The sequence below is a fragment of the Sinocyclocheilus rhinocerous genome, unplaced genomic scaffold (assembly GCF_001515625.1).
Source record: "Sinocyclocheilus rhinocerous isolate Xijiao unplaced genomic scaffold, SAMN03320098_v1.1 scaffold287, whole genome shotgun sequence".
NCBI classification, from domain to species: Eukaryota; Metazoa; Chordata; class Actinopteri; order Cypriniformes; family Cyprinidae; genus Sinocyclocheilus; species Sinocyclocheilus rhinocerous.
The window spans coordinates 1,159,159-1,169,918 of record NW_015633524.1 but is presented as its reverse complement, the minus strand read 5'-3'; the positions used below and the strand labels follow the sequence as shown (position 1 = coordinate 1,169,918).

The 10,760-nt window shown below is 36.5% G+C and overlaps 1 protein-coding gene across 1 annotated transcript in view; it reads right to left on the bottom strand.

The window, feature by feature from the left end:
- Nucleotides 1-3,510: 3,510 nt before the first annotated feature.
- Nucleotides 3,511-10,760, bottom strand: part of LOC107744151 (inositol polyphosphate 5-phosphatase K-like) — a 17,013-nt gene continuing 9,763 nt past the window's right edge. The window contains exons 6-13 of the mRNA XM_016557659.1: nucleotides 9,899-10,074; nucleotides 9,506-9,617; nucleotides 9,041-9,150; nucleotides 8,758-8,968; nucleotides 8,350-8,487; nucleotides 6,584-6,649; nucleotides 6,217-6,330; nucleotides 3,511-3,825 (exon numbers count right to left, since the gene is read on the bottom strand). Coding sequence (XP_016413145.1) covers nucleotides 3,511-3,825; nucleotides 6,217-6,330; nucleotides 6,584-6,649; nucleotides 8,350-8,487; nucleotides 8,758-8,968; nucleotides 9,041-9,150; nucleotides 9,506-9,617; nucleotides 9,899-10,074 — 1,242 coding nt within the window. The remainder of the gene's footprint in view (nucleotides 3,826-6,216; nucleotides 6,331-6,583; nucleotides 6,650-8,349; nucleotides 8,488-8,757; nucleotides 8,969-9,040; nucleotides 9,151-9,505; nucleotides 9,618-9,898; nucleotides 10,075-10,760) is intronic.

The following is a 10,760-nucleotide window of genomic DNA, read 5'->3' as shown; positions in this document are numbered from 1 at the left end:
GGTATCTGATTGTCTTTCAGGAGATTACTAAATTTCTAGGTAGCATGCGAAATGTATGTAGGCCTATGTGTGTGTGTGTGTTTGTCTATACATTTTGTTCATAACCAGTCAGCATGATAATAATCTATTACATTCACTCAGTGCTTCTATTGCACTATCACTCACTTTCAGTCAGCATGGGGCCTCTTTTATCCCATCTAATCTGTAGGTAGTGCCAGGAGGTACAGGGGCCTGGTGCTTTACAGGGAAACTCAGACATCATTGAGTTTGTCAACTCATATCTAACCTCAGACATGCACTGGGGTCCAAAAGTTGGAGACCACTTGCGAAAATGCTGTTCTTTGCATTTTTCTCATTTAGGATTTTTGTCATTTTGAGCACTTGAATGAAAGGTTGAATTGAAAAATGATGAATTTTGGAACGTCTTTTTGTTTTAATGACAGCAGCACTTGAGCTCGGTGAATACAATTTTAAGATCAACATTTTCTAGGAAGATTTGTTATTAAAAGTAAGCAAGAACATCTGACTTTCTGCAAAAAGAGTTCACAATTTCAGTGTCACAAAATGATTTATGAACATTACTGGCTTCAATATTTTTATATATTAATTAAATATATTATATATTTTTTTATTTGTAACTATTTAAATGATTTCTTAAATAACTTTTTAAGAGTACATATTCTACCTCAGTTTTAAATGAAATAAAAAAAATCCCATATTTTCAGTGTGGTCTCAAATTTTATTTTTTTGTCTCCCCTCCAATGAATTATCATTCTAAATAATTTGTAACAATTAAAAACTGTGATGTAGAAGAATTAGATGCAAGGCCATTTGTCTATGGCATTTGATATCAGGAAGTAGTGCTTACAACACTGTGTTGTTATTGCCTTTTGTGTTGTAAATTGGCACGTTATGATGCAAAGAGTGAAAATGTTCCTTGATAGTGAGCATTCATTTGTAAGTGTTTGTGAACAAAACAAGCTCTGGCATTTAAATCAACCGTGGAGACTATCTAAACATTGGCCTCTCTTATAAGCAGCTGGTAGGCTATATTATCAAGCCCTATAAGAACAGTTTTATGTGATTGGTTTGTAAATGCTATGTCTTTTATTAGCATTTCACTGTTAAGTTTTTTTTTAAATTTAAATTAGCATTATATATAAGTAATATATTTATATATGTAACAGGTAACCACAAAAAACTTATTTAAATGCAGATGAGGTAGTTTTGTGCAGGCCTGGCACTAAGGTCTAAAAATGATTTTTCTTCTAAGCATAAAGTTTTGCATTAAAGGAATATCAGACATTCTGCCAGACAAAACAATTATTGTTTTAGTCCCTTTATCAAATCTTTCTCTAAGTGAATGCAGTATGTTTAAATTCGGTGTATTTATTTACAGGAATGACATGAACTTGCACCTGGCAAGGTTTTGGATACATAACTCTTATATATGATCACGTTGCAGCCAGGTGACGGTTTTTGCTCGAGGGAGATACTTTCAAAATGAACTTCAAATTGCGCAACATTTGCTGTCAATCATCATGAATGAGTCAAACACCTCCCAATACATTACCAAACTCTTTTGCTCTCTGGTTCTGGCTTTTAATTTATTTACAGGAATGACATGAACTTGCACCTGGCAAGGTTTTGGATACATAACTCTTATATATGATCACGTTGCAGCCAGGTGACGGTTTTTGCTCGAGGGAGATACTTTCAAAATGAACTTCAAATTGCACAACATTTGCTGTCAATCATCATGAATGAGTCAAACACCTCCCAATACATTACCAGATTCTTTTGCTCTCTGGTTCTGGCTTTTAAACTTCCGAAACGATCACACTGCTTTCACAATGTGCCTATTCGCCTCCAGGGCTGGAAGAGTTTCCAAAGTCTCATTCCAATCTCTGACTAAGAGCTTAGATCTCATAACAGACTAATGGATTGTTAATGGAGTGTTCAGAGAAAAATTCAACTGAAAAGTCCATAACATCATTTTTGTTAAAACTCTCTCCCTCGTCTAAACCTACAAGCATGACAATGATCCTGATTAGCAACCTTTTCAAAGTTTCCCGAGAGACTAACCATTATTTAAAAATACAGACTTTGGGAGTCACTTCACAGGACTCAAAAATGGGTGAAAATTGGATTTCTTTTTTTATTTTTAGGGTATAGCATTGTGTCCTCATTATTCATTTTGACACATTTCTGTACTTCACAGTTCAAGATGAGGACAATTACGCCACAGGAAAACATTTGACTTTGATTTAAAAAATACAATAAGTCAATAAATCAATGTTTATAGACAAACTCAGTGTTTTTTGCTCTCCAGCCAAATGATTTAAGACAGAAATATAAGAGAAAAGGAGGACAGTAAAATTACAGTTCTTCACCTTTACAGATTATCTGTTGAAAACATGAACAGAGAATACAGAAAGGGGAGATATGCAAAAGTGAGACATTTTTGCGATGATATGTTGATATGATGACGTCTATATACCGTCAGGCTCAGTTACATTTTATTGTCTTTTGTTATTTAAAGGGCAATCAATCCTGACATGTATTTGTTCGACTTTTGCTAAACTCACCCTACATGTCTTTTAGGTGTTTATTTTTGCGTGTGTTTGCCCACACACACCTCACACTAGCTTCACTCAGCTCTAATAGATCAAATAATGACACAAAATGCTATGAGCAGAGCTGATGTGATTGGTTGTCTTCAGTCAGCCGCTCCTGTCAAAGGTTCGCTCTGTTTCAGGAGAGGCTGCTGGCTTGACAAAACTTCAGCAAAGCATGATGGCTGTTAATGTGTAACTTCTCAAATCTGGGATGGTGGTCTTATAGTATGTGCCAGACCTGGCATACGCGTACTCATATACTACTAGACCCATTTATTATGACATCAGCTGTTAACAGCAGTGATAGACCGACCGAATTAATAGGATGACATTTGACCTTCTTGAGCTCAATGAATTCTGAAATATTTTATCTTGTCAATCTGTTTAGAATTCTAAACAATTCTGTTTAGAAAATTTAAATACATTTTCCTATAAAATCATGTACATCTTTTATTTGCTGTCAGTAAACAGGCCAGTGGTTCTCAACCCGCGGCCCGTCACGAATTCAAATGCGGCCCACCGTGCTGAACACAATTTAAAAAAAAATACTTTCAGTTTTACAATTCATTTTAGTTTTTACATTAATTTAAAAATGTACTAAATAAATATAAGCTATAGCCTAATGTTTTTATGTAAAATAATTTTGTTTTTCATATATTATTTTCAAACATGAGCAGTACTCACATAGCCTAATTAATGTTATGCATTTAAAGTAATTTGCACTTGGACCATAGTGCGGCCCGGTGGAAAAAAAGGTTGAGAACCACTGAAACAGGCTACGGTTTGACTAGCAAACTATATTTATTAAACAACGATGACTTTTGTCTCATACACTGACCATTCCAAGGTTTGTGGTCAGTTTTCAGTGTCACATGATGCTTCAGAAATCATTCTAATGAGGCCTGGGCTCTCCTAAAATGGCTGCTATCAGAGCCTCCGGAGTGCTGACGGGGGACACTGGGCTCCGTGGACTGAGGGAGGGCGAAGTTAATGTGTCTGGAGAAACCAGACGCTCTTTCTTGGCGTTGGCCGAAGGGCGCGGGGAGGAGCTCCGTGCTGGGCCGTCGCGGGGACGTGGGCACAGGCTGAGAGACTGCAGGGAGGGAAGAGGTGTCCCGGAGAGCGCCGGTATGGCGGGGCTGCGGCTGCGCTGGCGCTTCTGGTGATGCCGTTTGCTGCTGTGGTTTCCAGGGCTGGGGCTACGAGAGATGAAATTAAAAAGAATATATATATATATATATATATACAAATCATATACTGAAGATTTCAGTGTTATGTAGAAGTTAAAATCCCTTTTATGTTTCTAAATCCTGATGACGTTCTTACACAAAACACAAATGGAGACTTTTCAAAGCATGTTTCCATTCTCAATTAGAGATTTTAAGCTTCAAAAATGGCACAAAACCATAAAGAATTATAAAAATGGTCCATATCGCTTGTGTGCTGTAAGTCTTCCAAAGAAATAATGGCTTTATGTTAGGAAAAGTCCTCAAACATTTGAGCATGGCACTAGCAACGCCAAGGTCATGGGTTTGATTCCCAGGGAAAGCAAGAACTGATAAAAAAAGTGTGCTTTGAATGAAATGTACAGTATAAGTGAATAATTAGGTAATCATGTAAATGAACGGATAGCAAAAAATCTGAATTCACTAAAAATGGGTTGAGTCCTAGCCCATAAGTACCCAAGTCCATGAAAAGACCTCAACCATATTTTAATGTTTTCATGTTTCATGTTGACCCTGTCATGGACCCGTAACCATGAGGATTCTGTCTTGATTTTAAGTCAAACTTCTTTTGGTCTCAGTCATGACTCAGACTCAACCCTCTTCTGGTCTCAGTCCAGGCTCAGACCCATCTCTCTTTTGGTTTCAGTCTTGACTCAGCCTCATCTCTCTTCTGGTCTTGCGTCAAACTCAAACCTCTTCTGATCACAGTCTAGACTCAGTCTCAACCCTCTTCTGGTGTCAATCATGAATTAGACTCATCTCTCTTCTGTTCTCATTCTTGACTCAAGCTCAACCCCCTTCAGGTCTCAGTCTGGACTTAGACTCATCCCTCTTCTGGTCGCTGTCTTGAAACCAAACTTAACCTTCTTCTGGTCTCAGTCTTGACTTAGACTCAACCCTTTTCTGGTCTCAGTCCAGACTCGTCCCTTTTCTGGTCTCTGTCTTGAGACCAAACTGAACCTTCTTCTGGTCTCAGTCTAGACTCAGACATATCTCTCTTCTGGTCTCAGTCTAGATTTAGACTAATCTCTCTTCTGGTCTTGACTCAGACCCATCTCTCTTTTGGTCTCTGTCTCGACTCAGCCTCATCTCTCTTTTGGTCTTGGTCTTGACTCAAACCTCTTCTGGTGTCAGTCATGAATTAGACTCATCTCTCTACTGTTCTCATTCTTGACTCAAGCTCAACCCCCTTCAGGTCTCAGTCTTGACTCAGATTCATCCCTCTTCTGGTCTCTGTCTTGAGACCAAACTGAACCTTCTTCTGGTCTCAGTCTAGACTCAGACATATCTTCTGGTCTCGGTCTTGACTCAAATGAAACCTTCTTCTGGTCTTGGTCTTGAGACTGAACTCAGCCCTTTTCTGGTCTCAGTCTTGACTCAGACTAATCTCTCTTCTGGTCTCTATCTTCCCTCTGACACAGATGTGCTGGTGTCAACTACAACACTTGTTCATATTACGCCAGAAGACTTCGAAAAAACTAGTCTATGAAATTTTAAAGTGCTTTTTTTCTCCTTGATAGCTTCAGTACACACTCATTCAAATGAATGACGAAATAAAGATAAGCACTGTCTTCAAAACAGCTCTTCTGGAGTTCCACAAAAGAAAGAAATTCATACTTGATTATGGAATCAAATCTTGAATATAGCAAGTAAACTCTTCTCTTTTTTTTTCTCTGTGAAATAATGAGTGCTTAGTACTTTTGGGAAGTCTACACACATTTTAATTTCATTTCTGTACAACTATTTATGGTCCATAAATGATAATACTGCAGTATTATCTGAACAAGGGTTTTGTGTCAATTGTGTCAAAGGGTTTTTGAGTCTATTATTGTGGTCTAATTTATTTCTGATTTAACAGCCCATAATCAGCATGTAAAACAAAAACTTTTGTCAGTTACATGTCAGTCAGTCTCTTTCTGTCTAAATGGGCATTTTTCTGACCAGAAGAAGCTCTGCAAGACTTATCTTATATATGGAATGTTGAATATGAGGTATGGAATGTTGAATGTGAATATTTTTACCACAGTGGTTTTGGTTTCATTCTAATACCAGCTATACTGCTAAAACCTCTTTGAAATGGCAGAATATTGCGTTTCAAACTGCAGTACTTTGTGTCTTATTTCCATTGTGTGGCATCTAACATTTGTTTGATATTCAAATGACAAAACAGAGTCTTTATGTTTGTAATTTGTGAATGTCCAGCCTCAAATACAAATCAGACTGCAAAAAATACTTCAAATGTTGATAATGGCAATGCCAGAGCACATTGACCTAGTCATCATGCCCTACAACATGCTCGGAGCTACTGAGCTGCGCGTGCAAACAAAACTAATATTAGCATTTGATATGAATCAGTGTAGCTGTGTGAGAGCAGCGTGAACCTGAAATGGTTCTGTCACTCCTACGATGCTGTTGGTGTTGTTACTGTAATATCCCAGAATATATTCTCCCGGGTCTCTTGGCAGATCCTCCTCAGAAAACGTCACCTGAAGGTCATGAATAAAACAAAAAATTAAGGATAATGCTAGCAGCACTGGCTACTCAATAAATCTTCCTTGTTAGTATTAATACTGTTTGGTCATTCCCTAATCTTAAAGCTTTCAATCCAAGATTATCCTGGAATGATTTGATTTTGGGATTAAAGCATTGTCCAGTGCACAGAGAGAGACGTAGTATCTGATAGTATCTTTCAGATCTCATCACAACTTACGCACACGACTAACAAATGCCACGTCCTACCTGTGTCGAATGCTCAGATTTGGCCCGTACGTATGCAGCGTAATCCTTGTGGTGCTTAAATCCCACCTAAAACAAAGTAAAATGAGTATTTAAATAATTTAATTATTTAAGGTGCAGATTTGGTGGGTGCCTGGAGGTGTTTTTAATTAACATTTAAAGGAATTTAATCAGAGACTGAAATTTGCTCATTAAATCACAAACAGCAGACAAAACTATTTCGAAATAAAAATGAAAAACAATATAAATGAAATCAAAAGAATAAAATATCTGCAGTGTATCATAGGATGTGAATATATATTGTACTGAATATTTCTGTATAGATAAACAAGTACATCCTGGTCATGTTGCAAGCTAAACAACAGTGACTTTTGTATTCATACAACCCATCAACAGTTGTGAAAGCACGCATAATGCAACTGATCAGTTCACATAGTTAAGTGTCAGATAAACATAACTCAGTTTTCAATTAATACACAAGTCTCTTTATAGTACAAAGGTTTTTGTGTTTATTGTTTGATATTAATGCTTTGTTTAAGCATTGACTAAAATTACCTGAGATTATGTCTGAAAATTAGGCTACAAAACAGCATAATTTATGGCAACCTGTTCCCACAAAAAAAATTGTATCTCACAAATCAGACAATTCAGACTATAAACTAACTAAACTAAGATGTAAACTCTGAATTCTGAGAAAAAAAGTCACAATTATGAAATACACTGCAAAAAAAGATTTTCTTACTTAGTATTTTTATCTTGTTTTCTTGTATTATTATCTAAACATTCTTGAATCAAGATGCTTTTACTTGAGAAGCAATATGACTTAAGATATTAAGTCTTGTTTCTAAAAAAATAAATAAACAACATTATTATTTTTGCTTAAAACAAGAAAAATATCTGCCAATGTTTAAGAAAAATAATCTTAATTCAAAGGCAAAACAAGATAATTTTCTCTTGTTTTAAGCAAAAGAAAAAAGAAAAACAAAACAAAATGTAGATAATGTAGTCATTTTGCTTCTCAGTGCATGAATATTTCTTGCAATTTATCTCTTTTTGACCTTTGAATTTTCTTCTCAGAATTGTGAGTTTATATCTCGCAATACTGAAACAAGACAATTGTGAGATATAAACTCTGAACTGTGGGAAAAGGTTACAAATACCTTTTATTATTATTATTACTATTATTATTATTATTTGTATCCTGTGGTGGAAACAAGCTTCCATAATAATTACACCATGGGCACTTCACATCTATCAAAATAATTTATAATATATTTTGTGAATTTATTGTGCTGTTAAATGTATATATTTTTTCCATGACAAAAATATGCAACAATAATTGCAAATAATGTATAGGTTAATTTCCTTGAAAACAAAAGGCTATGCTTCTGTGGTTCTTTCACAACATTGCTCTGTTTGTTAAATTTTCCTGACTTGCCCAACATAGCAACACTGGCTCAACCAATTGCGTGAGTTTGGGGGCGGGACTATCTATTCATTGACCAATAGTAGGTAGGGAGAATGTTTGGGGGAAAAATGTCTAAAATTATTATTGCTGAGAAAGTGGAGCACACAAATGCACACTTTACCTTTAATAAGATTAATAGAGTTAATTACACCTAATATAATGTCATTGTGGTTGTGTAATTTTTATAATAATATAATGCGTGTAATTTGTGAAAAAAAAAAAAATCAGTTGTGGACAAGCTGAGCTTTAATGACATTAATGTTAAAAGTAGTTTTATGTGAAAATGCCTTTCATTTATTACCTTGTACAGTCCCACCCAGTCCCAAGAACTCCTCTGAAATCCATGGGCCATTGAGAGTTTAACTGTAGCATCAGAGAACTTGGTCCATTCCTTCTCCACTTCCAGTGTCACTAATGGTAAGTTCACCTTAAAGGGAAACTGAGCAGGACAGAGGAAGATGGGACAGAATCCTACAATCAACTGTAGGTATTATGAATATAAAAATGAAATATTTATATCAACAAACAAAAAAAATCAGTGAGAAAATCATTTGAATTTATTAGCAGTTTGTCTGAGGCCACAAGGAACTTTCTTTAACTCGTAAATGTCAAAGTGTTACGATAACAGATACCTCACATGACAGGCCTGAAATACATACAGCACTGCTCACAGACTATCCAGTGTCTTTCCCGCCACTTTTAGACTCACATGCAAAGAGAAGAGGGCGGACACCGGCTTGTGATCACTAATAGTGAAGCCCATATGACTGCGGTAGTAGTGCTGGGAAACTCTGGTGGCGCCGCCCAGCCATGAGGTCAAACCCCGCTGTAGTGCAGAATTATGGGACGGCACAGGGGAGCCCGTCCTGCGCAGACGCCACAAGATGCGATCCGTCCAAGCAGGCTTCCTCTTTTTTGCACTAGGAAAGGAAGCCAGGTTTAAACGAGAGTCCAGAGAAACAGAACGACTCATGTAAAAAAGCATAACAGACCTTGTGTCATAAGTATGTGTCCCCACATCAAACTTGTAAGTTGGCGGGAAATTGAGGGGTCCTTCTATAAACCCCTCCAGAACGGATTCGCTTTTTTTTGCCATGTTGAGCTGTGACAAAGACAAAAAAGACAAAATGTTCTTTCACTTTATCTTTTTAACAACAACCCAATCTAGCAGACATCATCACAACATAGTGTGCACATCATGCACTGAAGAGCTGAATCTGGCCGGTTTGTTTATAGATGTAGTACACTGACCTCTAGTGGTAACAGAATTTAAAAAAAACTGCCAAGATCTGTACAGAGGCATCTGGTGTTATGTGATTGAGACAAGGACAATTTTCTGAGCTTATCGGATATGTTCAACATTGCTTCAACAGTTAGATCTGTACATACCCTTGAAATCACATGCACCTGTGCAATTAGTATCCTTTAAGCAAACTGTGACACTATAGCTCTTTTACCTGATCTTTTTCCCACAGTAGAGGCAGTTTGTCATTCTCAATTGCACTTTTCACCACGTGAATGTCATAACCTTCAATTCGGAAGTTCAGATCACCGAACCAGAACACCACACTGTGGAGAATGCAAAAATTTCCAGTGAACTTAACAGGTCAAAGTACAAAGTGTAATCTGTACAAAGTACATCTGTATAAAGCTACTCAGATTAATGCTCAAATACAGATTAAAAGACTGTATTAAAAGAACATTACAGTTTAAATGCATCAACCAAAACAATGTTGTTCTGCAACACGCTTGTAGTTTTGTTTTAAAAACGGCCATTTCTTACATATTGTAGTTTAATAATACATAAGTAAGCCTAGGCATCAAAGATGCCTAGTTTTCCAGGTACCCACTCGTGATCCAGCACACCCACAGCCGTGCCGCCCTCGAACTGCTGCTGCTGCAGGATGCTTTCAAAGTCCTCCATCCGCTGCTCCAGATTACGCATGTGAGCCGGCAGGTGGCAGTTGAGGAAGCACACAGGGTGTCCGAAAACCATCATGCGTGCACTTACGCCCCCTTTATTCCCCTGAGACAAACATATTGAGGCAGAGAATAATGGGAAGGCATTAATAATACAGCAGCTCTGGACTCCATAGTAAAGTGTTTTTTGTGCCTGCCCTACTGGTGAAAGAAAAAACAACAACATTATTATAGAGATTATTTACTCACCCTTATGTTGTTCCATACTATTATGCTCTTATTTTTTTCCATGGAATCAAACGGAACATTTTTAATTTTTAATCTTCATGCAGCTCTTTTTTCCATGTGATAACAGTTTATAGCAACCACAGCTGTCAAACTCCAATAAAGAACAAACATTCAATTGATTGGAAAGGTTGGAATTGGTTGAATGAATACACAGCTTTCACAGAATGACTCGGTTATTTGAGTCTGAACCGGACATCTTGTTTATGAATGAAGAGAATGAACTTGGATGAATCTTGTTTGTGAAAAAGAATCAACACTTGACTGACTGACAAGCGTTATTAACTAAAACTATTAATAATCTATTAAAACAATAAACATAAATTGAAATAAAGCTGAAAAATGTGTATAAAATAAAATAAAAAATGAAATAAAATAAATATTAGATGAAACACTTCAAAAATGAAAATGTTGCCTTGGCAACTAACTGAAATAAGTTTAAATCCTACAACTACTAAAGTCGAATAAAATTTAATTAAAGCTATTTAAAAAAAATATATATATATA